At 46.2% G+C, this 27156-nt stretch overlaps 1 protein-coding gene across 2 annotated transcripts; it reads right to left on the bottom strand.

Moving 5' to 3' along the window:
• Window positions 1-253: 253 nt before the first annotated feature.
• Window positions 254-27156, bottom strand: DCTD (dCMP deaminase). 2 transcript variants are annotated; one of them, XM_001492330.5, is made up of 6 exons: window positions 27009-27156; window positions 25244-25358; window positions 24705-24840; window positions 4673-4789; window positions 2956-3052; window positions 254-1647 (listed from the first exon to the last, which is right to left on the bottom strand). In XM_001492330.5, the coding sequence occupies exons 2-6, from the start codon at window positions 25349-25351 to the stop codon at window positions 1569-1571; spliced, it is 537 nt and encodes a 178-aa protein (XP_001492380.1). In that variant the 5' UTR covers window positions 25352-25358; window positions 27009-27156; the 3' UTR covers window positions 254-1568. The 2 variants fall into 2 exon arrangements, with proteins under 2 accessions (XP_001492380.1, XP_005606465.3); XM_005606408.4 differs by having other exon boundaries at window positions 26759-27043.

Below are 27156 nucleotides of genomic sequence, written 5' to 3'. Positions count from 1 at the left end.
ATGAGGCGGCCGCACGTGAGACAAGCAGCAGGGCACACAGGAGAGATGGGTAAGATAGCCTTTCTTCACACCTTCAATCTGGTCCATGAAGATGCTCCACCGTCCACCTGGGGAAAGCACACAGCACCAGGATCTCACACTGTCCTCTGAGCATTAAAACACATGTAACGTGCTTCAAAGACAACACAGAAACGACAGAAATGGAGAGTTCAGTATATAATTACCTTATAAAAATGAACATGCTTCAGCGTGGTGGATTTTAATAAGATTTTAATAATACTGGTAAGGAGCCAAATTACAAAATGTCTTAGAATATGGAGTACAAAACCTCAGAGACAAAATAAAAACTCATGAAAATATAAGAGCACTTTAAAACGGTAATAATCTTTAGGGTAAAGAAACCATTTTCTCAACAAAGGTACTGAGCATGTTTAATAAAAATTCAATGAGAATAAAGGCAAGGTGCACAGCCACACATTCCCCAAATCACAGTGATTAGGGAGGTGACATGCGTCAATGAAGGCATGGCCAGGAGCACGAGTGAGCTCCCATCATGGACAGATCTGGAATAACCCACCTCGAGGTGGGCTGAATTTCCTCTCATTTCATTTATAGACAGGAATTCATTTAGTCTGTGGTTGTGGAGCAGCCTTGGAAATGAACCGTGTTGGCGTGTGGAGGAGCATGGCAACACACTTCCACACTTTCACGTGGTGGAGGCAGGTGATGCCCCGCCCCTCCCAGCCAGACTACCCCCGTTGCAGCCACAGCAGGGCATGGTCTTGGGGGAGACAAGGGGAGACAGGCTGTCTCCTCTGGGAACAACTCATTATTCAGATAAACTAATCTAAGAGCTCTGTGTGACCAGCAAACCCAAAACAAGAAGCAAAAACAAGAGGGGTTCCCCACCCCCAGAGGGACAACCACCTGTGGGCAGCAGGACAGCAGAAGCAGAGAAAGCATCTGGGATTCAGTTATGCTCATCATCTGTCCAGACAGATGAGCCATCCTATCTGGTTTTTTGGGTGGGCGGGTGAGGGTTTCCCTCAACTCTTTAAAGCAAATAGTTTCACGCTATTGTCCTGTGGGTCCTTTTTTTTCCCCCCAAGGGCACTACTACTATGCTTCATTTGGGCCAGATGTTCACATCAGTGTGTCTGTTCCTCTCGCTAGGAAGACAACAATTATTAATTTGTCCTGCCAACACATGTAACAGTGAAGAGCAGCTCTGAGATGCAGCGGACAACAGATATCTGCGCCCTTCTGCAGAGCCACGAGAATCCCAGCAAACCAGGGGATGGAGCAGGAGGACCCCACTCCAGCCCCCTGCGACAGGCCATCGGCAGGCTCGTTTATTTTAAACTCTAAATCAACAGTTTTAAACAGACGCAGATTCCATGTGACAGGGGAGACAGTCAGGAAGATTCGGAGGCTATTTTATACTCTTCAGATGTCTAGCTCTGCGGCACGGGCTATTAAAAAGTTATGTGTAACTGCGAGACGAAAGGCTTTAGCAGCTTTTTAGCACAGGATAATCCCAATCTTCTGGAGATTTAATGAGATGTAACTCACTGAGGCTTCTGAGTCGGTCTGCTGTTAATTGAATCAAAGTCAATGACAATCTTGCTGCACTTTGGTGTGAATTTCCTAAACATAAGAAACAAAACATATAAAGATATTATCCAAGGAGTAGTGAAAGCAATTTGTTTACTTTGGCTTAACCTACATTTTCCAGGGGGAGGAAAAAATTTCCCAGTATTCACTTGTATTTTATCTCCATAAAAGTCAATTAGAGGGCACCATACCGAGAGACACATGGGCCAGAAAAGACTAAGACGAAAACAGATGTGTGGGGTGGCTTGTTCGTACGTTCTCCAGCTGGCTGAGTTCATGAATTATCGGGGAGTCAGAGGGTTTCTAACAAGTTAGCTGCACAACACCACATCCGATTACTAGTTTTCCCACCAGACTGATCTTCTTTTCTAGGAAATTTCTGCAGCCAACTTGGAAATCGCTCTAAAGCAAAGAAGAGTAAATTTTCTCTTGCCTCTTGTACATTACGTAGCAAAAAAACAGCTAGCTTTAGCGAGGAGTAATTTTTAAAATTGTCTTCTAAAAACACAGAAGTACAATAAACCCACTATATATTTTTTTACTTATTAAGCTGCCTTCTAAAACAGTTAAAAAGAAAATATTTGAGGACTAAACATATTCTTTAAAAATCAGTAAATAGTAAATATCTAATTATTATGATGTAGGTAATTTGGGTTTAAAGTCTCATAAGGTACAAAAGTTTGAGAGATTCATTACATACAACCTACATCCCTAATGATGAATAGGAGATAGGTATGTTACTGCTTATAAGAACCTCGCTGCTGACCACAAATATCACGAAGGACCTGCTTTCAAAGCTTTCAGTCTCAAAAGAAGTTTCCACCATGAATCAAAGCTGGGTGAACTCACTTGCAAGGAAAACACACCTCCCAATCTTTGCCTATCAAAGATAATCATAAAAATCTAAGTGACTTCAAATCTCAATTTAAAACATTGCTGTAGAAAGCATTCCTGGTGTTTCAACCTGGCAGGTTACTTTCATCCTAAATTATCTATGCCAGAGTGGTTACATTTGCAAAATTTACAAAGGTTCAATGTTAACATTATAAAACGTGTGAATTTTAAAAATTTCTTGCTACTAGAATAATTAGTCCAAGCCGTGGAAAGCTACTAACATTAAAGTGCAATCATTAGACAGACTGTCTTCAGATGCTTCTGTCACTGCTCTTAAAAATCTACCCCTAAAATAATCTTCAGATCGTTAGCCCATCACATTTAAAAAGATGCTTCCAAGTGTGGAAGTCAGGCATCACAAGGAGAAATGAAACATCAGACAAGGTCGAGGATGTTTCTTCATCAGCCCTTCATACCGCCTTCCCCTTCCCAGTTCTTCCGACTTACCTGAAGGTAACCCCAGCCATATCAAACAAGAGCCTGGCAGCGGTTGCCTCATCGCTATCATGGTATTTATCAGACATGAAAATAACTTCTTTGATACCTTAAAAGGCAACAACAGAAGAAGCCCTATTACTACATGAGCACAGAGTACTGCCACAGACACGCAGAAGCAGACGGGGCCCTGGTACTGTTCATGATTAATCACCTTTTCCCAGTGTGCGTGCACACAGTGTCCAGTTACGGAAATACATATCCGCTGCTTTCGAATACAACAAGGAGGGGTTCTATTTAATCTGCCCTCCAGTCTTCAGGGATCTTTTTTTTTTAACAAATGCAAAGTGGAAATACGTCAAGCAGTCAAGCCTTGATCCGATTAGCAAATTTTCTTTACTGCAGGGAATCAAATATTCTTGATTCACTAGGCAACGACTCTTAACTCAAAAGGCTAATGGGGGGCATGGAGAGTGCTGGCAAAATCAGAGATCAGGGGGCTGGCCGGTGGCGCAGCAGTTAAGTTCACATGTTCCGCTTCGGTGGATCAGGGTTCACTGGTTCAGATCCCGGGTCGGGACACGGCACCGCTCATCAAGCCACGCTGTGGCAGGCATCCCACATATAAAGTAGAGGCAGATGGGCGTGGATGTTAGCTCAGGGCCAGTCTTCCTCAGCAAAAAGAGGAAGATTGGCGGCAGATGTTAGCTCAGGCTAATCTTCCTCAAAAAAACCCATCAGAGATCAGTCCACCCCGTGCTTCCAAGAACGGCTCTGCAGACCAATTCAAGCCAGCTCCACGGAGAGCAGATCTGTTTTCTTCTCCTGCCTCACCAGGCAGTACTAGCCTGAGAGCCAAGAATCTGGAGGGCCCTCGACGCCCCACTCTGCCCCTCCACCAGCCTCTGAAGGGACCACAGGAAGCTGGCCTCGCAGGACACACTGCTCTTCCCACATGCCTGCTGCCACCTCTATGCACAGGAAAACTCCTGAAGGATTGGGCACCAGCAGTGAGGGAGCCCACGACATTCCCTGACAGAGGCCTTTGATTCAATACCACCAGACCCCTTCTGCTCAGAGATCCAGGGGCAGCTGCTTTACACCACACATCTGGCTAACACGATAAATCTTGAAATCTCAAGCCGGGAGTTTTATGGCGTTAAAATGTAGCTGAATCTTAGACGTGACAGTTTGAAAAAGGTGAAATATTCAGAATACAATGGTGTAGATTTATATACGAACCGTCATGTAAGAAAAACTTAGAGTACTACCGTTTGAGTCTCACGACAATTTATATGCAAAGATACGTTTAGGTCCTCAGATATCTACCATATATTAGAGACAAATTAAAATTTCATATACAGACTCCCAGCTGACCTTGTTTCTGACAGAAGTTCATTTCTCTCCCTCCCCCCTAATCTATGCACAATATGTCAGAGAATAGTCAATTGACAGTAATTATATGCAATGCCGGTGGTGTTTTTTTTGGCAGCTTGCAGTTTAAGAAGTTGCAAACTAAATTAAAAACATGCTAAGAATCACAGAGGATGCAATTAGTCAGAGAATACCTGGCACCATTCAAAAACAAAACACGGGGACTATCTTGCAAAGTTGATGGTGCAATTAAGTTAGATCTAAACAAGGCACGTGAAGATCAAACGCGACGGCAACGAGCTCCTGACAACAGGCAGCAACGCAAATGTGACAAATGGAAGCGGCGGGTTCCTACCTGCCTGGATGATGAGCTTAGCACACTCATTGCACGGGAACAAGGCGACGTACATGGTACAGCCCTTCACGTCGGCCGAGTTTTTGTTCATAATGGCATTGAGCTCGGCATGGCACACTGTGGGTTGGAAAGAGAAAGAAAAGAAAAATTTAGATTGCAGCTCATGAGGAATTTACTAACAGTGTTGAAGCATGCCATTCGCCCCTCTGAAATAACATATCATAGACTCAATTAAAAGAAGTTTGATTAGAAATGGAAAATACAGAGAATATCAAATGAGGGCCACGGCGTATGACAGGTTGGCAATTAGCCGCAAAACCGTTCATGGCAGCAGCCCTCGATCTGTAAGCACCCAGAGCCACCAGGAGGGGCCGAGGTCAAGTGCCGTCACCCACCCTGAGCGGAGCCATAGCTCACGGCTCCACAAGACCCTGGGGGAAGGAACTGCCCACATAAAATGGCTCATTTGTGCGTTGATATGCACACGCAGGAATATTTGCTGTGGCCGTTATGAGGGCAGGGAGCAATTTTAAGAGCAAGAGAATCAAGAAGTGAAGCCGAGCATTTCTGTCCCGAGGGATCTGCTCCACCGCATGGTTCTCAGCCGGCATCCACTCGAAAAACGCCAGCGGGGAATCAGCAGCTTGTCTTTTATTAGAAAAATATTCAGCCGGTGGATGGCAATGAGAAAGTCAAGTTCTTACTCTACACCAACGATCCCCAAACGGGGTCCAAGGTCAGCCCCAGACTCGCCTGAATTCAAGATTAAAGGGAGCATCCTCTCTCCTCTCCTGCACCTGTCAGAGCCCGCCCATCTTCCCAGGCCGTTTAGCTAGGTGTCCCCCCACCTAAGCCACAGGGCGCACCTCCTCTCCAGAAAGCGGGTAGTCCTCACAGCTCTGAGTTTGGAATCCCTACCTGCCTTGTGAGGTCGCTGCACCACCATCTTATATCGCTGTTTAATTTTCTGGGGGCATTCTCTAAAAGTGCATCATAATCTCCTTGTGGCAGTGATTCAGAAACTTGTCTGCATGTTGGGATCCCCCGGGGAGCTTCCAAACCACCACATCTGGAGACTGTGATGGTCTGGGGCGTGGCCTGGGTTTTGGACTTTTAAAGAAATTCCCGCCTGATTGTACCGAGCAGACAGCTTTAGGGAACTATGCCTTACAGAATCCTCTGGCATCCCAAGGGGGCTTAACACATGCTATGCACACAAGTGCTAAAATAAATGTTTGTTGAACGGATTAATGAATGACTATCTGGCAGTGGTCCAAATCATACAAAACTCCTGGAATTATAAATCTGGGGGCTTTCAAGGGTCTCCCCTACCCTTTCCCACCCACCAACCTTCCACACTTAACATCTTCTTCCAGGAGTGTTGGGCCTTAATTGAAAAGAGGCCTGGACCCATGGCTCTCGCACGTTTTAGCTGTGACGTACTCAGCCAATGACCCTTTACTGAATGCATGCTCTAGCTCAGACAGGATACAGACCCTGGTCCCGCTTCGTGCCCAGGCCTCCAGTTTTCAGGGGGAATTGCAGCTGTCTATGTGCGCCTGTGTCCCACAGCAGCTCTGCAATGCTGCAGGCAGACAGTTGACCTCAGGCCCTCCCAGGAAACGCTGGGAGTGCTCACTTCAGTTTAGGAATACCATGACGTAGGAGGTCTCACTTGTGTGTGGAATGAACAGTCTGCCATTATAAGAAAATCTGAAGACTAAAAAAAGCTGCGTTTATAACCAGATCACAGCCATCAGAGAATAATCCCCACTGGCCACAGAGGGACCTGAGCCACTGGCCCATAAACCCCGAGGGGGTGGGAGGATGAGGGAAGAGAAGAGAAAGGCTCTTGCTTACTCACTCACGCTTAGTGGCAAGTAGTCACCTTCCCTGGTGACCAGGACGTTCCCAAGCTGGGATTAACACTGCTCGGTGTTAAAAACAATTAGATGTAATTGTTTCTTTTATTTTCCTCTTGAGGGCAGAGGCCAGTCTCCTAGGTTCTTTGTAACTCCCTCAGAGTCTAATGCGATGCCATAAACACGATGCGTGTTAAATATTTATCGAACGAATAAAGGAGGAAATGCAGACTCCAATTATTGATGGCGACGTTGGGACATACAGAAAGTCCTCTCAAATTCAAATACCAAAAATATGCTTTCCCATCTAATAAATATTTTTTGCTGGTGTTGGTATTAATATTCAGAACTACAGAGTTTCTGAATCTGTTAGGAACGCCTATTATATTGCCCTCTTTCGAATCTCTAAACATTGTCATATTGACTGTAACTATCTTCCTCTAATTCATCCAAGGCAGTTTGGGGCAAAATTTAACCTTACATGTCTGGGCTCATTAATGAAAATTACCATATGAAACAGATTCTCTTGGGCAGCATCTGACATCCCCGTATAAAGAGTGGTTTATAGAAATAACACACAGGATTGTAAAGAGACTTCCTTTCTCTTAAGTACAAAATCGCAAGATGAAAAATACAAAGCTTGTTAGAGAAAGATGAGAGGTACTGGGCAGTAAGAAGGGCGAGTGCCAGGCACACGAGACTATTTAGAAGGAGCAGTTCACGGTCCCCGATCCCACCAATTCAAAACCAGACAGCGACAGAAACAAAACTCAAGCGTTCCATCTTCACTCGACCTCTCCTGCTCCCCCTGCACCCCTTCAACTTCAGACACCACAAACGCCTTCTCCAGCCTCGCCCAGAGCCCCCTTGGCCACCAAACATGGTCTGATTAAGACTGGCTTCCTGAGCCTGCACCCAGGGGGTTCAGGGGAGAAACCCCACCCCAGGGACGCACCTGACACCTCAGCCCGGGCCCTCCCACCTGTAACTCCCCACGCGCTGTCTGTGCAGATCCCAAAGTCCGCAAGGCTTCACGTTTCTGGCCTGGCACTGGCCTCTGAGACGCACGATCTCCAGCCTCTGTGGCTCTGACCCTCTGCTTCCCCTCAGGCCTAGACCCCTACACTGTCCTCAAAGAGGAAACTGGGCAGACTACCGTGACGACCGTCCACTCGCTGTGTTTAACATCGGTCACTCAGAGCGGAGTCTGGGGGCTTCTTCACCTGGACTGGCCGTCTACACTGATCAAATCACAGGGACCTGCGGAATCTGCTTCAGGCCACCAAGAGCACTCAGGGGCGAGCAGGCCTGGCCGGTGACGGGCTTGCTCCGGGGCCCGGCGAGCCCAACCACAAGGCCGAGTGTCTTCCCCTTGTGTTCCCCACCTGGTGGGCAAGTGTGGAGAAAGCTTTCTAACAAGAATCAGCACCACAGTTCAAGGCCCAGTTTTGCCACCTAAAGCTGTGTGGCCCTTGACAAGCGCATGCATACGTGCTCTTTCTGGCTGCAGGAGTAACACTGGCTCTGAAAATGCATTTCCAACGAACTAAATAAAAGCAATTTTTAAAATACCAAGATTTTTAGCTTTTTCCTCATGTGTCCAGTTTCGTTCCTCCATCCTCTAGAAAGGCTGATCTTCATTAAGACAGGCTCTCCACAACAGACCAGGAGTCTTCTCTATCTCCAAAGACAAGGCCCATCTCTCAGCCCCGGCTCTCACTCTCTGATAGCACTCGCTGGCTTCCCTCTACTCCATTTCTCTTCTCCTTTTTTTTTTTTTTTTTTGTGAGGAAGATTGGCCCTGAGCTAACATCTGTGTCAATCTTCCTTTATTTTGTTTGTGGGACAACAACACAGCATGGCTTGATGAGTGGTGTGTAGGTCCCCGCCCAGGATTCAGACACATGAACCCCTGGCCGCCAAAGCGGAGTGCATGAACTTAACCACGATGCCACTGAGCTGGCCCCCATTTCTCTTCTCCTTTACACATGCATACTTATTCCCCATTCTGAAGAGGCCAACTTTTCAGCTTTTTGGTCTCTTTTCTTCTTCCTTTCAAGATGAAATTGTCCTGTCTAGAACTGCTACTCGAATTCATTTTTTTAAATAATCATCTCTTGACTTTGTAATGCATATATAACCTCTAGTTTTCTCTAAAACAACACTTTTCAAACTGTGGGTCTTGAAATCAGTTTAGTGAGTTACAAGCAGCATTTTTTTCCTTTTTAATGAAATGGATGAAAAGAGAAGGGAAGAGCTCAGAATGCCTCCCACATGGCAAGATTAAGTACTGTTCCTAAAAACTCTTTCAGGTGTAAACTATGTTTGCTGGGTCACTATGTAAAAAGTTTGAGAAACACTACTCTATGCAAACCTGTTGGCCTCTGTAAAATGATAGTAAATGTTTACAACCAACTATTTAAAAAAAAAAAAAAAAGCCCTGATTTGCAGCATCTGCCAATTTCTATGGTGTAAATACGCACCATATGGCCAATTTCAAGCTCCCAACACAACACGGGGTTGGGAAGAGATGCACAATTTGCTCTGGTGAGCTGCTCAGAGCCAGCTGCCACACATGCTGGATGGCCTCATCTCCCCTAAACGCAAAGTCTCTCTCTGGTCGCTGTCTCTGGATTCGCTGCTCTCCCGGCCCTTGACTAGTGACTACTCTCCGCTCTAAACCCCATCAGGATCACAGACTCTTTGGGGTCTCCTTCTAGTTTTCTGTGGGTCTTTTTATCGCCTTTCTGGGCATTTCCCAAGGTTCAATCCTACTCTTTGTCTCCTGTAGTCACTGACTTTAAGAATTCATACATTCTCAGCGGATCTGTTTGTAAAACCCTGAAATCCACATTTCTAACCCAAATGTCCCATCTGTTCCTCATATCTTTTCTTTGGGTGGTCTGAGGCTTCTCTGTAACTCTTCTCACTATGATAAACATTCCACAGATATGTGACAGCAATAAATTAAAGAATGAATTTCTCTTTTTCTAGTGGTAGCATTTTTATTCTGTTGCCTAGGAATACCCATAGCAAGAGCTACAAACATACAAGTGCTAAAACCAACCAAGGAGGGGTGGTTCTGTGAGTGATCCAGATGAGCAGTTTTGTTTCTTGTGTGTGTGAGGAAGATTGGCCCTGAGCTAATATCTGTTGCCAATCTTCCTCTTTTTGCTTGAGGAAGATTGTCGCTGAGCTAACAACATCTGTGCCAATCTTCTCTATTGTGTGTGGGTTGCCACCACAGCATGGCTTGACAAGTGGTGCTAGGTCTGCACCTGGGATCCGAACCTGCGAACCCTGGGCTGCCAAAGCGGAGCGCATGAACTTAACCACTACACCACTGAGATGAGCAGAGTTTTTATAGTCATAGTAGGAATAAAGACCACGTATTCCAAAGATACACCGTGTCTAGGAAGTATTCACAAGATAGCTAACTTATCAAAAAAAAAAAGACAAATTTTCCAACTATCTACCTAGAATTACTCATCTATGGCTAAGCAATAAGCAAAAGAAATCTCCAAATACTACAAGTATATCTGATAAGCATAAAGAGCAACACAAAACCCTTCAATTATTCTCGACATTGTTTAAAAGGAAAAGAATCAAATGCTGAAAATACCAGATTAATGCTTATAAAGTTCTTGATCGCCAGAAGGAGAACCTCTGCTTCAGGTAATTATAAGACAATTCATATGCTGTGGGGTTGTTTTTTTTTTTTTCCCTTTCTATTACGAACTGTCAGAATTCAGAACTGCATTAACCTTGGACCACTGAGAAGAGATTGTCTAATTAGAAAACTGTATTTTTCAAATTCCCCCTCACAAGGGCTTGATTAATCCCCACTGTCTCAGGTAGGCGGTTCTCTAGAAGTTTGACAAATTAACAGGATATACTCCATCCTCGGTTAGGTTTAAGACATTCAACATTTTATAGACTCTCACCTCATTTGATGTAAGACCAATACCATGTCTATTTTAGACGGCAGTAGTATTAAGGTTACTTAAATAGGTCTGAATAACGCTACACAAAATCTAATGGCTGCAGAAATAATTTAGCAGAAATAGGGTGACTCTACCCTCAGCTGATCCTCACGTGCTATCAGGAGGACATGATGATAAAATGTGGAGTCAGGAAAACTAAGTTTCTATTCCAGTTAAAAGAACTCCCCAGATTGTTTGAAATTCCTCATTTTTAGCAGTGTAAGATTTTATTTGAAGAAAATGACTTCCTCCTGCCTGAGCGAGATTCTGCCAAGGCTGACCCGAACAGTGGGCAGCCTGGTGTGGCCGCTCTGTCAGGGTCGAGTTAGAGGGCCGATGCAAACCACCTGTTGCCGCTTAGCCCAGACCTGCACCAACTCCTGCCAACACTGTCCAGGCTGCCAACACTGCCAACGCTTCTCTACCCCCGATTGATGACTGAGAAGGTTCTTGGGCTGTGTGGCCACACACAGTCAGTTCGGCTCACTGACAAGACAGAGGGTCAGGACTCAAGAGCCAAGAAGCGTCTGCTCATGACTCAAGAGCCAAGAAGTGTCTGCTCATGGCTTTCTGGAATGAAAAGGTGGGAAGCTTTGCCCTGCAATTAATAATTGACATGAAAGGGGGTACCGGAGTCCAAGGTTGACCTGTGCTTTCTTTTTTTTCTCCCCTGCCTTGGAAGATTCACCCTGAGCTAACGTCTGTGCCAGTCTTCTTCTATTTTGTACATGGGTTGCTGCCACAGCATGGCTGCCGACAAGCGGTACAGGTCCGTGCCCGGGAACCGAACCCAGGCTGCCAGAGAGGAGTGCGCCAAACTTAAACCACTAGGCCATGGAGCTGGCCCCCAATCTGTGCTTTTTAAAAAATAACTCAGCATTAATTTTTACAAGCTATTCCACTTCTATTCTGATGACAAAGCTTTTTGTCATTACTTCTTCAAATTAGGGTCTAAGCATTTTTTGCCCCTGGGATCCTATAGGTATCAGTCACTCAATCTGGGCACATCTCTCTCTCGGAGCACCAGGCACCCCCTCCCCTGTGCTCGATGCCCCACAGACGCCTGGTGGCCACTTCCACTGAGGGGTGGGGCACATACACAGTCCTAACAGATCCCTTTAGAGAACTGTTCACTGCTTCTGGAGCTAAAACGGAATTTCAACGACTTATTTCTTAATTACTGAAAGATACCCTGACAGGGCCTCATATATCACTGCCAGCCTCCAAAGTACCTGTCCTTCAAGTCAATAATTTAACAACAGAGTTGCCTCTAAATCCAAGCCGCCCCCAACCTACCGCCACCCCCAGCACCCCCCAAAGGTTATAAAATGCTCATTCTTATGGCTTTCCCCCAAATCCAAAGCAAACATTGCTAGAATTTAGCCCCAAACAACCTTACTCCTCTAGCTCATCTATCTATAAAGTAGCAACTCGACTCATTATGAGAGTTGTCAAAGGATGTGAGATAAAGGTGGGGGAGGGGAGAGGGAGAACCAACCTAGAAACAAACAGGTGCATCATTCTCTAAGACAGTCCCCACCCGACAGGCCCGGCCAACCATGCCCGCCCTTCGCAGCCTCTGCTCCCAGCTGCTCTGCCCCAGAGCTCCTGCCCATGGTCCTCCTCCAGGACAATTGCTGGAGTCCTCCAAAGCCTACTGCACTCTCATGGCTCCTCACACAGAGCTGTGATCCTGGCCAGAGAAGCATCACTTTGTCTGGGGCTGGAGCGGGGAGAGAAGATGATGCTAAACTGTAGACGTTTCCCATGGATGTACAGAGGGAAGTTCTGGCTCCCAACCCTGTCGGGCCCAGGCAGAGGGCTCACAGAGGGTGATATGGGGCGCAGGAGCGGAAGTCCAGTCCCCTCGGAGCTCACGCCCTGCCTGGCAGGAGACCCCCACACACAGAAACAACCAGAGCCCCGAGCACAGGCTACCAGCGCTGCAGGAGCAGGGCCACGGGAGAAGGGAAGGGTTGCCCAAATCCAGGAAACGAGAGGTTATGCACCGTTTGCAGGGAGATGGGGAACGGGACCTGCAGGCAATATTATTTCTGGAGAAAAACGTATTTGGATTCCAAACGGCTTTTCAGAACAAAGGGGGTCTACACCCTGGGATCTGCCAACACAAAGGTTCCCGTCCCAGCCTCTCTCCCCTACAGACAGGAATAATAATAGCTCTCTCCCTATCTCACAGGGTTACAATGAAGAGCGCGCGAGGAAAACGGTAGGAAAAAGCACTGTGAACTAGAAAGAACTCTGCAAATGAAGCCATTGTCACCAACAGTCAGAACTGGGCTTGTTTTCTGAGAACAGACAGCCTCAGCCCTTGCTGGTCCTCGCTGTGATGAAGACCTGGGGGAGTCGGGAGCCAGGACAGGGGACAGATGACAGCACTTCTGTCTCCCCTGACCACACCCCAACCACTCCACTCCATGTGCTGAGATTCAAACACCACTGCCCCCGGCCCACCCCATGCACAGTTAGTGGCCTTTCTATCCCGAAGACAAAGTAACTGGGCCCCACCACCTTCTGGTATCGAGGGACACCCAATTCCAGCGGAGAGACGTTTGTCATTACAGTGTAAGTTTGCACGTGAACTAAAAACAGGTCATAGTGGTAATGTGGAGGAACCCAGCCCTGTCCTGGAAAATGTCTGGCGCCTGTGCTGTTACCACCCTGCGCCCAGAGAGGAGTCTCTTCCAGAAGAACAAGACAGCAGAAAGGCATTCCGGCCAGGTCTGGAAGAAGGAGACGAGCCGCTCACTTAAAAGGAAGTCAGATCCCCGAGGCTCTGGGTGAAGCCCCGATTCCCAGGGCACCCCACCTGCCGAGGGCCCAGGCCCCAGGGAGCAAGGCAGCATTCACTTCCCATCTCCACTCCTGGGACAATGCCTTTGGGCTTGTCGGATGCACCTGCTTCTTGGAGCCATCCCACAGCTCTGCCTTTCCCTGTTCCTGCCTCCCCCACCTGCTGGTTCTATGACCTTCCACACCTATGAAGCCTCAGCCTCCTGGCCTGCGAAATGGAGAGAAAAATCCCTACCTCCCAGAACCGTCTCAAAGACTAAAATCTGTGACGAGGCCAGCACAGACGGCCCTGATAAATGACTGTGCTCCCTAACCTCTCCTGCGGGGGTCGTCCACCCGAGACCAGGCAGTCCTGGGAGGTGCAGCTCAGCTGGACTGGGAGAACAGACACTTCTTTCTCTCTCTCTGCTAGTCTGGTCCCTGTCCCCTGCCCCCTTCCTGGCTGCCTCTTGCTAAGGCTGCTGGCAGCAGCTCGCGCACCCAGGGGAGCCACTTAGCCCCAATGGTAGTGCTTAGGGCTAAAGAGATTTCTGACTGTGGTGTTTCCATTATTGATAATAAAGCCCCCAGAACTCTAATTACACTGCTTCCCTGTGTGCTCAGGGCACACAATCAGGTCAGAAGGAGGAGGATGTGGAAATCCTGCATTTCATCGATGGGTGAGCCATGGCCAGCTCTATTCCTACTGTTCATGTGAAATACATGTTTGATGCCTAAAAGGCACCAAAAAAACACGAATAGAAACAGAACATGAATCACGGTTTGACAGCTTTGTCATGCAAATAAGACACTATAAAACTTCAAAGCTTCCCTCTTGCGTCAATAGCTGATTTTAAAGGGTAAACTGGGACTGAGCACTGAGCACTGAAACAGGAGTCGGATGTGTGTTCTAATTAATTCCGGCTCTACCAGGCACGCTCCAGGCAACTCACTGATCCTGTTTCAGTGTACAGAAAACGGGGCTCAACTGACCCAAAGCAGGATTCTGAGATGAGCCACGAGCCCCTGACACTGCCCTAGATTCCTAGCCATTTCTCCAGTTGGCCATTCCCATGCCACTCGATCTGTTCTTCCTTCCTCCCCAGTGTCGAAGCCTGCTCACGCTCCTCGCCACCCTCTTTCAGCTGACAACCTTGCCTCATGCTTTACTGAGATGCTGCAGTTGTACACATCCCCACCTGCAACTCCACAAACCTTTGTGCCAGCTGTCACCCGCCCGCCCTGCACCCCCACTCAGAGTCCCTCCTCTTGCTCCTAATCAATGTGCTTGGGAGGCCATCCCCTCTCACATCCTCACAGACCTCGCCTCTTCCCCCTTTCTGGTTCATCAGTCTCTCCCTCTACTGGATTATTTGCATCAGCAAACAAATGTCTGCTGCAAAAACAGATTCTCCCCTCGTACAAACAATATAAGCCTTTCTCTTGGCCCCATCTCCCCTCCAAGCCACCACCCTATCGTTCTGCTCTCTTCACAAACATCTCCAAACCATATCTATATACTGTCCCCACTTCCTCACCTTCTGTTCTTCCTTCAACTGGCTCCACCGTCAACAACAACCGCCATGTTGCCAAACCCCATGGAGCTTGTTCAATCTTCTTAGATCTCCCAGCAGCCTTTGATGTGGCTGACCACGCCCTCCTCCTTCAAACCCCGCTGTGTGTGTTCCCTGATGTCATGCGCCTTCTTTGCAGGCCTTTTGGCCTCCACTCAACCTCTACACGTTGCAGTTCTCGGGGATCAGGCCGGGGTCCAGCCTTTGCACACTCTCCCTACATCACCTCACCCCTTCTGAGGGCACTGATGTCACCCAAAAGCCAAACATGCCGATAGCGACATCTCCAACCTAGACCTCTCCCACCACTCATATACCCAACCTGACACCTTCACTGGAGCTCTTACAGACAATTCAACTTCAGGGGTCCAAATGGTCCTCGAGCTTCCCCCAAACCTGGGTGCTCAGGCTGGACCTGTTTGGGAGGAGTCGATCTCCCTCCCTCACCTCATATCACCCAGCCTCTTGATGCTGCCTCCAAAATGTACCCTCTATTCACCCAGTCCTCTCCACCCCCCGCACTCCTGTCTCCTCTACGGCCCCCTCAGCCCGGTCTACTGCAGTTACCTCATGGCTGGTATCCTGTTTCCACTCTTGCAACTGAACAATCCAATCCACACACCAATGTAATCTTTTAAATCCAAACTCCCTACCCAGAGGCCCTCCACCTCGCCTTACTACTCCAGCCTTCACCACTAAGCTTGGGCCAAATCCTTTCCTTTGCACACAATGCTCCAAGTGCCTTCCAGCCTGAGGGCCTTCACCCTAGCGAGTGGGATGCTCTTCCCACCCCCAGACACCGACTACCCCATCTCCACCTGTGGGGACCCATCTAATCCTTCAGATCTCAGCTTCAAAGTCACTTCCTCAGAAAGGAACATTCAATGATATGTTTATTTCACTGATGTCTGCCTCCTACACTATTAGTCTGCAAACTCCTTGAAAATAGAGACCATGTATATTTTATTTAGCACTGCAGACTGCCTGGCAGAGAACACGTATTATAGACGTCCTGTAAGTATTTGCTGAGTAAATGAACAACTCCGTGTGAACGTACTCTGAAAAACGTGATGTTTTATAAAATTAGTTGTAATTTTTAAAAAGGAAGTAAGATGACTCGAGAACTCCACCATCACCAACAGACAACTCAAACTGATAAAGGAAGAGATGACTCACTAGTATTTATTCCAATTCCTAAAAAATTATAACTCACTTTGCAGAAGGGAAAACGACAATGAGGAATTCTGCTTCCCTTTTTCACCTAAACTCAAAATTAATGGCATTTTGAACAAAGTCTTTTAATTGCAGAATTAAAAAATTCATGCTCAGTTATCATATTCAATATTTTAAATTTACTATGGCATCTATCATTTGAAAGAAGCACAGAGATAAAATTTATACCTCCACTAATTGGCTAGTCCCTACCCTCCCGACAATGCGAGCAGAGGGAACATGGGCCATTCTCACAGCCTAACTCCCTCGTTTTCCCAATATTCTCCATTTATCACGGGATTTCCCGATGCCAGGCAAGGATCCACGCTTCAATGGACATTGTCACATTGAGAACTTCACCAAAAGATGTCTAAAGTCCTTTCTTTCTATTTGGTCTTAGAATAACCTCTTGTCTCTGAAGAGTTCTAAGTGTGCCTCCCCTATTGAGATATTTTCTTGTACTTAGACATGGAGCTTTTTCTTCATTGCTGTCCTCCAATCTTTTGTCATCCAATGTCTTCTGATCCCCATACTGGTGGGTTAACTTGCACTCTTCAACTGCCCCTGTTTGTGCGTACCGTCTCTATCCAGTTCACATTCACCTTAGAACTGGAGCAGATCTGAAGGGCTGGAAGGAGGGCGGGAATGAAGCCCGTTTCTCTCGATTGATTTGTCCACACGCACAGATGCGTATTCTCTCTGTGTCACGGCCACCAACAGCTTTTGACAGCTCTGTAGCTTTCACCCAGGATGCTTTTAGAATCAGCACCCTAATCTAAGGCCATCAAAGCCACAATGTTTAATTTTTCCTTAGAATTACAGAACTGGAGGAGTCCTCAGTGATCATTTATTTCATAAAGACACGGAGAAATAAATGTCAAGTCAGATATCAAACAACCCTACAATCACTGGTATAAACACCCCACACCTGGAACCAGGCTGTGGCTGGCCAGTCCAGGATTCTGTCACTTGAATCTGATCATTGTTGTTTTAAGCACTGTGGGGTTTTTCTTAGCCAATATGCATATTAAAGGAATGTACAGTCCCACCCAAGCATAAAACAAAAGTCCTAAGAAGTAAAAGTAAAAAGCAATATATATATATGCAAAATCTCTAGGAACCAGGTTTATTGAATATTTCTGGAAGCAAACAATATACACAAATTCTACTTTAATAACAGTATTAACAAAGCTTATGAAAGAGCTATTCTTGACAAAAGAAACTCAAAGTAAAATAAAACCTTACGGGCCGACCCCGTGGCTGAGCGGTTAAGTTCATGTGCTCAGCTTCCATGGCCCAGGGTTTCACCAGTCAGGATCCTGGGCACGGACCTAGCACCACTCATCAAGCCATGCTGAGGCAGCATCCCACATAGCAGAACTAGAAGGACCTGCAACTAGAATATACAACTACGCACCAGGGAGCTTTGGGAGCAGAAGAAAAAATAAAAAAAATAAAACCTTAGTGGCCAGCCTGGTGGCATAGCAGTTAAGTTTGCATGCTCTGCTTTGGCGGCCTGGGGTTTGCCAGTTCGGATCCCAGGTGTGGACCTATGCACTGCTTATCAAGCCATGCTATGGCAGGTGTCCCACATATGAAATAGAGGAAGATGGGCAGGGATGTTAGCTCATGGCCAATCTTCCTCAGCAAAAAGAGAAGGATTGGTGGCAGATGTTAGCTCATGGCTAATCTTCCTCAAAATAAAATAAAATGAAACCTTAGTCATTCAGGCCAATTTCAGAGAAGATCAGTCAAAATCAGCATAAATGACACAGAATAGATCAATAGAACAAAGACCATGAGGTCCCTCATTTTCAGCTGCTCCCTGTAACCACCCTGCATGGTAACCCAGTGTCCGAGCAAAGACTCATCAACCTTAAAGAATGAAAGAAGTTACACTTCTCATTAGGAATGTCCATTCGCATTCAGATAATTAATGTGCTTACACACTTACCACAATCTAAAGTAGGTTGAATGAGGCCCTGAAATGTTATTGAGGCTATTAATTTCTCAATAAATCTTTTCTTTTGAGAAGAATACAAAAAAAAAAAAATTTCAGCCCATGTCTAGTCATCAACCTGGGAATCATTAACCTTGAATTATTTTATAACTTTATTACAAACTTCCATGAGGCAAACTGACTTTTTATAAAATACACAAAATGTGTATTTTCATGCATAGATGTGATCCCATAGATGAGCATTTTAGCTTTTTCTAGATTTGCTCTTCAGAACATGAAGTTATTTGTTATCATACATCCTTTGTAGATATTCATAGTGAAATAGTAATCTCTAGCTCTTCAAAAATAATTAAGGCAAAATCTATACATTAAGATATATATAGTAATAATCAAATAAGTTAACCAAAAAAATCATGATTTATTCTTTTCTGAAGACTGTTTATAAACAATTATACCTGAAAGTGAAACTCACTTATATCAAGCTGGTTAATTTTCAAGGGAGCTTCATACATAAGCTACTGGGTCTCCTTATTTATTTAAAACACCACACAATGAACCTGAGTTTGCCCCTTGATTCATAAAAACAATCTATCTTAATTTCTTTCCTGCAAACTTGTGCAAAGGTTTTCCACTGATTATATTAGTTCTTTTGTACAAAAGTCCTTAATGAGACCCACTGTCAGGCCACAACTACCAGATGGCCAGGCAGGGGAGGGATGGCAGGAAGCTGTACGCGAAATTAGAATTCTGCAGGAAGAGAAACAGCAAATCATCAGATCCACAGATCTGCCTGGCAAAACCAGAGGGCATTCAATTTCAACTGGCTGAAGGAACAAATTTGATCTTAATTACTAAGAAGCTCTTACAAGTTGTGTGGGAGTCACAGCTTAAGAAGGATCAGTCTCCTAACTTCTTGATAAATTAGCTTCTCAAGACTAACCTTTTGGATGCCAAAGAAATATATCACAGGCATGGCAGTCAGGAAAATGTCAGTGTTCAAGGGGGTAAGGTAAATGGCTCAGTAATCACTAAAATGACATCAATGCATGCTTAACGATATGCTAAATCTGAAAAGTAAAGATTACATTTAAATATAAAATTTAAAGAGGCAGTGCCACACACTGGCAAAACTATTTAAAGTTGCCACACAGAACTCTCGCCTTAATCAAGTCCAGCATTTCCCCTTCAGCGTTATATCCTTTTTAGAGTTTTCCTGCAGAAATATGAACCGACTCTGGAAAGAGCCCCACGTCTCCATTTCTGCCCCAGGCATCTAGAGTTTGGCTGCCACTCATTCTTGGGACATCAAGACTATGGTCCCTTCCACGATGAGCAGGTATGATGCAACAGGCCAAGTCATCCTGGCTTCTTGACTGATGGGGATGGAAGAGGAGGCCAAGCAAAGAGGCACGCTTACCCACAAATCCCTTGGCCAACAGGAAACAGCATGGCGGGAAAACTCATGCAAGTTTGATGAACTTGGGGAGCACCATTAAAATGTGAAGTTTAACAATGGCTCTCAAGGATGACTAAGTTGATTCTACTCCAACTCTCTGATCTGTAAACCAAGCCATCAAAATTGGTTACAAAAACCCAAGGAAAGAGTGATATCTGAATTACCACGCGTATTGTACCTCCATTTTATAAAATTGGTATTTTGATTAAATGTGCTTCACTCTAATGAATTTCACGGAAAGAAAGGAGCCAAAAATGTCAGCTGAATACTTCATCCGAGGTTTAGCAACCACCCCCTCATAAAAATAAAAATCTTCCAAAGCTTTGTTATATGGTAAATTAGATAAATCTGCCGCTTCCTGGTTTTTTAATTGTCATTCCTGTGAAAAGTGTCACTATAATAATGCTGACTTCTTCCTGCCACTTAATGTTACTGACATTACACTCTCTTTTAGATTTTTCAGGAAAAGGATGAGATAAAAAGCAGTTTCTTTGGCAGGGTGAATTCTCATTTTCCATATTAATACTACATTATAATCAAATAGTTTCATGAAGTTTTGATCCTAAGGCTGAAAGAACAAAAACACCCTTTAAAGATGCCTCTCCAGAGACACAGCCCGGAAAACGCTCCAGCTTCCTATTATGTTACAAGTATTCTGTGTTTCCCTCCTTTGCACAAAGTGTCAATCAGGACTAATGACTTCCAAACTCACAGACTTAATAAGGAGAATTAAACTGTATATGTTATTGGTAAACTCAAACTTACACAATTCCCAGGCTCCCCTTCGGAGAAATGTTAAAGGGAACCATGTGCAAATGGCTTTGTGCCCAATGCCAAGTGCAGGCACCAACGCCGAGCCACCTGGGAGTCACTTCCTCTAAGCCTTCGTGTGCACAAGTGCAAAGTGAGAAGAGGATGGGCCACTGAGCTACGATCTAAGAAACATTTCAGAAAAGCTGAATTCCTGTGTCCTACACCAGAGAGAGAGTGGGGTAGCAAAGAGCACTGACCTTGGAATTAGGGGACGTCACCCTGCCTAAGTGGCGTTATACAAGTTACTTACCATTTCCGGGCCTTCATTTCCTCATCTATGAAAGAAATAGGTAGGCTTAGACCCTGTGGGGAACCCCAAGGCACCACTGAAGTTCTACAAGGGGTCCAAGCATGGGCCACAGACCGGGCAGATATCATCTCTAGCACATGCGTACACTCTTTCCAAGCACACACGAATGCCGTTTAATAAAGTTTAGATTAATGCAAAGCTCACAGATACAGACAACAGACTGATGGTTGCCAGAGGTGGGGCAGAAGGTGGCAGGTGGGTGAAATGGGTGAAGGTGGTCAAAAGGTAAAACTTCCAGTTATAAATGAATAAGTCATGGGGATGTAATCTACAGTATCCTGACTATAGTTAATTAATACTGTATTGCATATTTGAAAGTTGCTAAGAGAGAAGATCTGGAAAGTTCTCATCACAAGAAAAAAGTATTTTTGAATCAAATAACCCAATTACAAAATGGGCAGGGGACATGAACAGACATTTCTCCAAAGAAGATATACGGATGGCCAATAGACACATGAAAAGGTGCTCATCATCACTAATCATCAGGGAAATGCAAATCAAAACTACACTAAGATATCACCTTACACCTGTTAGAATGGCAAAAATATCCAAAACCAAGAGTGACAAATGTTGGAGAGGCTGTGGAGAAAAGGGAACCCTCATACACTGTTGGTGGGAATGCAAACTGGTGCAGCCACTATGGAAAACAGTATGGAGATTCCTCAAAAAGTTAAGAATAGAAATACCTTATGACCCAGTCATCCCACTACTGGGTATCTATCCTAAGAAGCTGAAATCAGCAATTTCAGAAGCTCTATGCACCCCTATCTTCATTGCAGCATTATTCACAATAGCCAAGTCATGGAACCAAACTAAGTGCCCAGCAACTGATGATTGGATAAAGAAGATATGGTATATATGTACAATGGAATATTACTCAGCTATAAAAAAGGACAAAGTCATCCCATTCACAACAACATGGATAGACCTTGAGGGTATTATGTTGAGCGAAATAAGCCAGACAGAGAAAGACGAACTTGGTATGACTCCACTTATAGGTGGTAGTTAACGTATGGACAAAGAGAACTGATTGGTGGTTGCCAGGGGAAAGGTGGGTGGGGGGAGGGCACTAGGGGAGAAGTGGTGTAACTACAACATGACTAATAATAATGTACAACTGTAATTTCACAAAGATGTTAACTTTTATAACCTTAATAAAAAAATAAATTAAAAAAAAATTCTAACCACAAAAAAAAAAAAAGAAAGAAAGAAAAAAGTATTTTTGTAACTATGTACGACAACGGATGTCAACTGGAATTATTGTGGCGATCATTTCATAATATATATAAATATCAAATCATTATGTTGTATACCGAAAACTAACATGTCACATGTCAATTATACCTCAATTTAAAAAAAAAGACAGTAATAGTTCAACTAGCATTCTATAGGAGTTCTGGAAGTTTTTTGTGACGTTTAAGAGGGTCCCTCTATACTCAAAAGAATTAGAAAATTATTGGTCTAGAATTCTAGATAATCTCTAAAGCTCCTTTGCAGGGATTAATACATAATCTATCCTGCCTGGGAAAGCAGCTCAGCCATGTCACGTCTCATGTCACGACTCATGTCAGCGAGGAAAGAAAGGGTTAAGTCTACCCAATTCAAGACATTATCACTTATTTTTTAAAATTCATTTAAGTCTTAAAACAGAAGTAAAAAAAGAATCTGCATTTTAGTCAATTATCACTAAACATTTCTCTTCCATCCAAGACTACCCAAATATTTATTTCTCTGTAGCCCGAAATCCCTTGAAAAGACAAGGTGGAGTGTACGGTTTATAGCCAGTCACTGTTATTCGGACGTAAAGCCCATCTTTATGTGTATTATGACGGTAGTAATACTAACTGCCTTTTAAAAACCATTTAATACCTTCTGCGACTTTTATGGTACATCAAATTACAAGTTAACTCGCGTGAAAGAAAATTGTCTACATTCTAACATAGCTACATGTAAAATGAATAATTGATAAGTCAGGGCAAAGAGCTTTGAAAACCTAGAGGTATCATATGGATAGTGAAAAATAACACAGACAGACAACCAGCGCCCTGAAACTCAGCAAGCATTCAATAAGAAACAATCAGTGAAGTTGGACGAACGCCTGCGTGGGGTTTTTTTTTGTTTTTATTCTTTCTGGAAAGGAGCTCTGAAAGCTACTCTCTCCAACTTGGACAAAAGGCAGGGTCTCAGAACAAACAAAACCAGCTCCTTGAGAGCTTCCAGAACACTGGGAAGCCGGGGGATTGCAAATTGCTGCCAAGCCTTTGGCTTCTAGGTCACTGCCACTAATCTGCCTGCGGCTCACAATGATGGAAGAAGGCACAGATCCCGTGGGGAGAGCAGCTCAGGGACCAATGAGGACCCGTCTACGCCGGTCCAACCACTGGCATCTTTCTGCAACCAGCCTCAGTGGGACAGACCCACCCCTCCTAAGAAACGCTCCACACGGAGTTTCCCCCAAGGACCAATATTTTGCTGTCTTGACGCAGTGAAATAAGCATGGTGGCAGTCAGACACTTCAACACAGACCATCACCAACCAACCTGCTCACTTCTGCGATTCTGAGATGGGACAGTGAACTGGACTGTGAAAAATTTCTGTCGCATGCACCTACAAACAACTCATCATTTCCCTCCTTTCGTACCACTGAAAGCTTAAGAGTCAAAATCAGGATGACAAAAAGTTTCCAAAACACGTTAGCACAAGTTTCGTTTCACTTGCTCCACGCAGCTGCACAGCTGAGGCTGAGCAGTCGGTTCTGCCCTCTGCCAACCAGCATCCCGCTCTTCCTCCTCCTCCGAGGGGTGAGGTCAGAGGGACTAATCTGCCTACTAAACCCCCTTAATCACTAAACTGTGTTTTATTCTCTGAAAACCCCGAGTGCTTTGAAGTCTCCCGCTCTCCTTCCTCAATTCCTTCTCCACCTCCAGGCACCGTTTTTTTTTTTCTTTCAAAAATGGAGCAGATGGCCTGAAGCAGTTGAAAAAGAAATTTATGGGGCTTATTTAACGTGATTAAGGTCCAGGAACATTAGTAAAAATATATAAATTAGGCTAAATGCAGACTTGGAAGTCTTCATAAGGAAAACCCACCAGGGAAGAGGCAACAAGCAGAAAGGTCTTACATCCCGCCTTGAACCCGGTTTCCTGAAGGCACAGCCTTTCCCATTTGGACGGCCTTAATCTACTTTACTTCCAGCAGAGCTGGTCTGTTCATTTCCAGATGTAAATACAGGTCCCAACTTTATGAAAAATCAGCAACCAGCATAGGCAGCCCAATTTGCCTCTTTTATGGCATCAGCTGCGTGTTCTCCAGGGAATAAAAGAAAAAGGGAAGCTGTGGCTTGTCCCTCCCATTTGATCTCTGAAGTGATTCTCATTGGGGCTCAGATAGGCAAGAAATTATAAGCACCCTCCCCTAATTTAAAGATGAAAACCGGAGATGGCCAGGACTTTCAGTTCCACACTTCTGGTTTGTGGTCTGACCTGGGTCCACGCTGGGACTGCAGAGGCCCCTGGAACAGAATGAGCCTACCGCATCATCCTCCCGATGTCCAGCTCACAGTGTCCCCTGCTTCCCAGAGACGAGCTTAAGCCAGATTCCCTCAGTGGGAGGAGGGGCTGAAGGAACCCTGCTTCTCATCAGAGAAAGCCCTGGCCAGTACTTGCTTAGCCGGTTCCGCTTCCATGCAGCCAAGAAACAAGCTGCAGAGTCACCATGCACATTCCTCAGCTACCTCCGCCAGGGCTGTGGCCCTTTGCAGGAAGCCCGCCATCAACTCTCTGGCATTGGACAGCCTGGCAGGCCACCAGTGAAACACATCAGCCCCACTGCAGGCCACAGAGCCCAGGACCTCAGGGCCAGGCAGCGTGACCACCACCATGTTTCCATCCATTGGCTCTCCTTGGAACTTAAGGGATGGGGGTGGAAACTGGGGTCGTTGAATAGGATTTTTTTTTTCTTTTCAGCTGTTGATGACTGAAAAGGGAGATGACACTTTCTGACCAACTATCTTATTCAAGCACTCACAGAGGCTATGCCACTAAAGCAGAAAGGAACAGAAAACACGCCCTACCGTAAGGGTATTTAGTATCCAGCTTATTCTCCGCTGTCCTCCTCCAAGGCAACAGGTCATCGCTGCACCCATTTGGCATTCCATTGTACCCAATCCCGACAATCTTGTTTTCTGCATTCACGATGCAGGCTCCAACCTACAGGGAAATACGCCCAAGGCCTGGTGACTGCAAGTGGCTGGTCTGCCAGTGAGGGGGCAGGAAATGAAATGAGAGGCCTGCAGACCGCCTAAACAGGCGTGCGGCTTCTGCAAGTGCGAAGAGCTGTCTCCCTCCCCTCTTTCTGTGGCAGCTCCCACAAGCCGAAGAAAGTGCACCCGTGGCCCCTGAGGGGGTACAAGAGGTGGTGAACAATGGCTTGTGACAATTGACTCTCTCACACAGGAAAATGAAAGCATGTACGAAGGCGCACAAAACACAGCAGATTGAGTAGCCTATGTAAGTGGACGGGTATACACTGAGTCTCTCCCTTTGTAACTGGCTCATTTGCAGGTATCTCTGTGTCTGTGAGTGTCTAAACACTCCCATAAAACTCACTTACCTGCGAATTTGGATCTTTGCTTCTCTGTGCCGATAGGAAGGCCACCGCCATGAAATACTCAGGCCACTGCAAATAGTCATCACGTTTTCTCCAGGACACTTCACTCATGTTGGGTCTAGAAGGAAAAGAACCAACAGCAGTTGAGACAAGCATTTTGGTAAATCTGCTTTCCAATTCAACCCAACCACATGAAACCATGGATCTCAAACTCAGACAATTCCAGGAACATCTATCAATCCGAAATCATAGAACATGGCCCCTAGCCAGGCTCTGGCCTTAAGAAAAACATTTAAAAATTCAGTTCCTATTTCTGAAGTCTGGATTCGGCATGTATAGCTTCACATTCCCAAATACTATATCTACGTACTGCTTTCTCATAGGATTTTTTTAAAGTTACCACAAATGCCTGCCATACAATTTGTTCTCAGTCCTTGACCTCTCACCCTGATAAAATGGGGCCAGCACAAGCGGGAGGGGGAAAGAGAACACTTACGGATCCCCTAAAACATTTCAGACACTGCTGCAGGTGACCTACATGCTCTGCCTGAGGTAGGCAGTCACATCCCACCTTAGAGACGGAAAACTTAGGTAACTCCCGGTAAACCACACAGATTATCCATGCCAGTGGGATTCCACTTGGAGCTGTCCCAGCTCTGACATCAACCAAATAACTGATTTCCCCTTAGCTTCCCCAGAGGGATGGAAGTTACGAACTCTGAGCACTGAATCAAATGAGGACAAAGTATGAAAAGTGTCAAGTGCTATTGCTCAGATGAGGTCTGAGTAACATGGGCTTCACTCTCTGGTAGATGCAAGCTGTCTCTACAACAGGGAGAGCCCATGATGCGGCCTGAAGCTTCCACTCAGGGGGTCCTCTCAAGAAGCGGACAAAGGGCAAAGAAGGAAGACTACACAAGAACAGGGCGGAGATCACCGAGAAGTCCTGAGAAGACGTAGGTAACTGGGCAAAGGAAGTGAGGATTTCCCAAAACGCCGGCTTCAGGCTCTAAACCTGAAGCTGAAGCTATTGTACAGGGCTGCAGGGCTGCAGGGCCGAGGGCTGGGATGTGGTGACCGAGTCCGCACTGCGAACCGCGACTCCCCACTGATTCTGTTGCCCAAATTCTGAGAGGCTGTTAGCTCTCTGAAGACGAAGCGATGTGGGATGGGACTGTTTACCACCGAGCTTAAGGGTCAGCATTCATAATCGCTCAGGGCGCCAGATAAGTGGCTACTCCACAGAAGGTGGGGAGGGGAAGGCGAGGAGGTAAAGGAACTTATGACTCCACCGTAGGTTTGGTTTAACGGGCACTGGAGCCCCCAAACCCAGCTGCAGAAACAGAAAAGGGACTAGTCCAGGGAGATGCATCTAGTCACCGACCCGGAGAGAACCCAGGCGCCGCCCACACCCGTCGATTCCGATCCCGGGAGGAAACCGCGCATCCCCACCCCACACGTGGGCCTCCGAAGTGACTGCTCTTTTCAGACGCCCAGAACCACCTCCCTCGGCTTTACCGGGGGAGGAAGCCTCCTGGAGGCCGCGGGGTCCGCCGCCGAGTTTCCCGAGCACTCCCGGCCCCGCACAGTCTGCCCAGCAGCAGCTTTAACCGGGAGGGGAGCATCCTCGGGGCTCGCCGCTCCCAAGTCCCGGGCCGCGAGCCGGGCGCCCCGCACCGCCGCGCCCAGCGCTCGGGCCGCGCCACGTGGCACGCGGGCGGCGACCTCGCACGGCCGTCCCCGCCCATCCTCGGGCCCGGTCCCCGACCTGCAGGCCGGCGCTCGTCCCCGCCGCCGCCGCCGCCGCCGCCGTCCCCGCAGCGCCCGGGGGAAGGAAGTCGGGAGAGGAGGCGGGGCCGCCGGGGGCCGGAAGGTGGCGCGGCCCGGGCGGCGGCGGCGGCGCGCGCTGGGAAGGG

This window comes from Equus caballus, chromosome 27 (assembly GCF_041296265.1).
Source record: "Equus caballus isolate H_3958 breed thoroughbred chromosome 27, TB-T2T, whole genome shotgun sequence".
NCBI classification, from domain to species: domain Eukaryota; kingdom Metazoa; phylum Chordata; class Mammalia; order Perissodactyla; family Equidae; genus Equus; species Equus caballus.
This window is presented reverse-complemented; position numbering and strand designations above follow the sequence as displayed.

Bases quoted from the DNA above. Each gene is read 5' to 3' on its own strand.
- DCTD (XM_005606408.4), bottom strand. From the start codon at position 26,988: ATGGGCGGGGACGGCCGTGCGAGGTCGCCGCCCGCGTGCCACGTGGCG. The intron at 24,841-25,243 runs GTAAGTGAGTTT...ATTTCCCTGTAG, and splicing joins GCAAAGATCCAAATTCGCAG to GTTGGAGCCTGCATCGTGAA. The intron at 1,648-2,955 runs GTAAGTCGGAAG...TCTTATGTTTAG, and splicing joins ATGGCTGGGGTTACCTTCAG to GAAATTCACACCAAAGTGCA.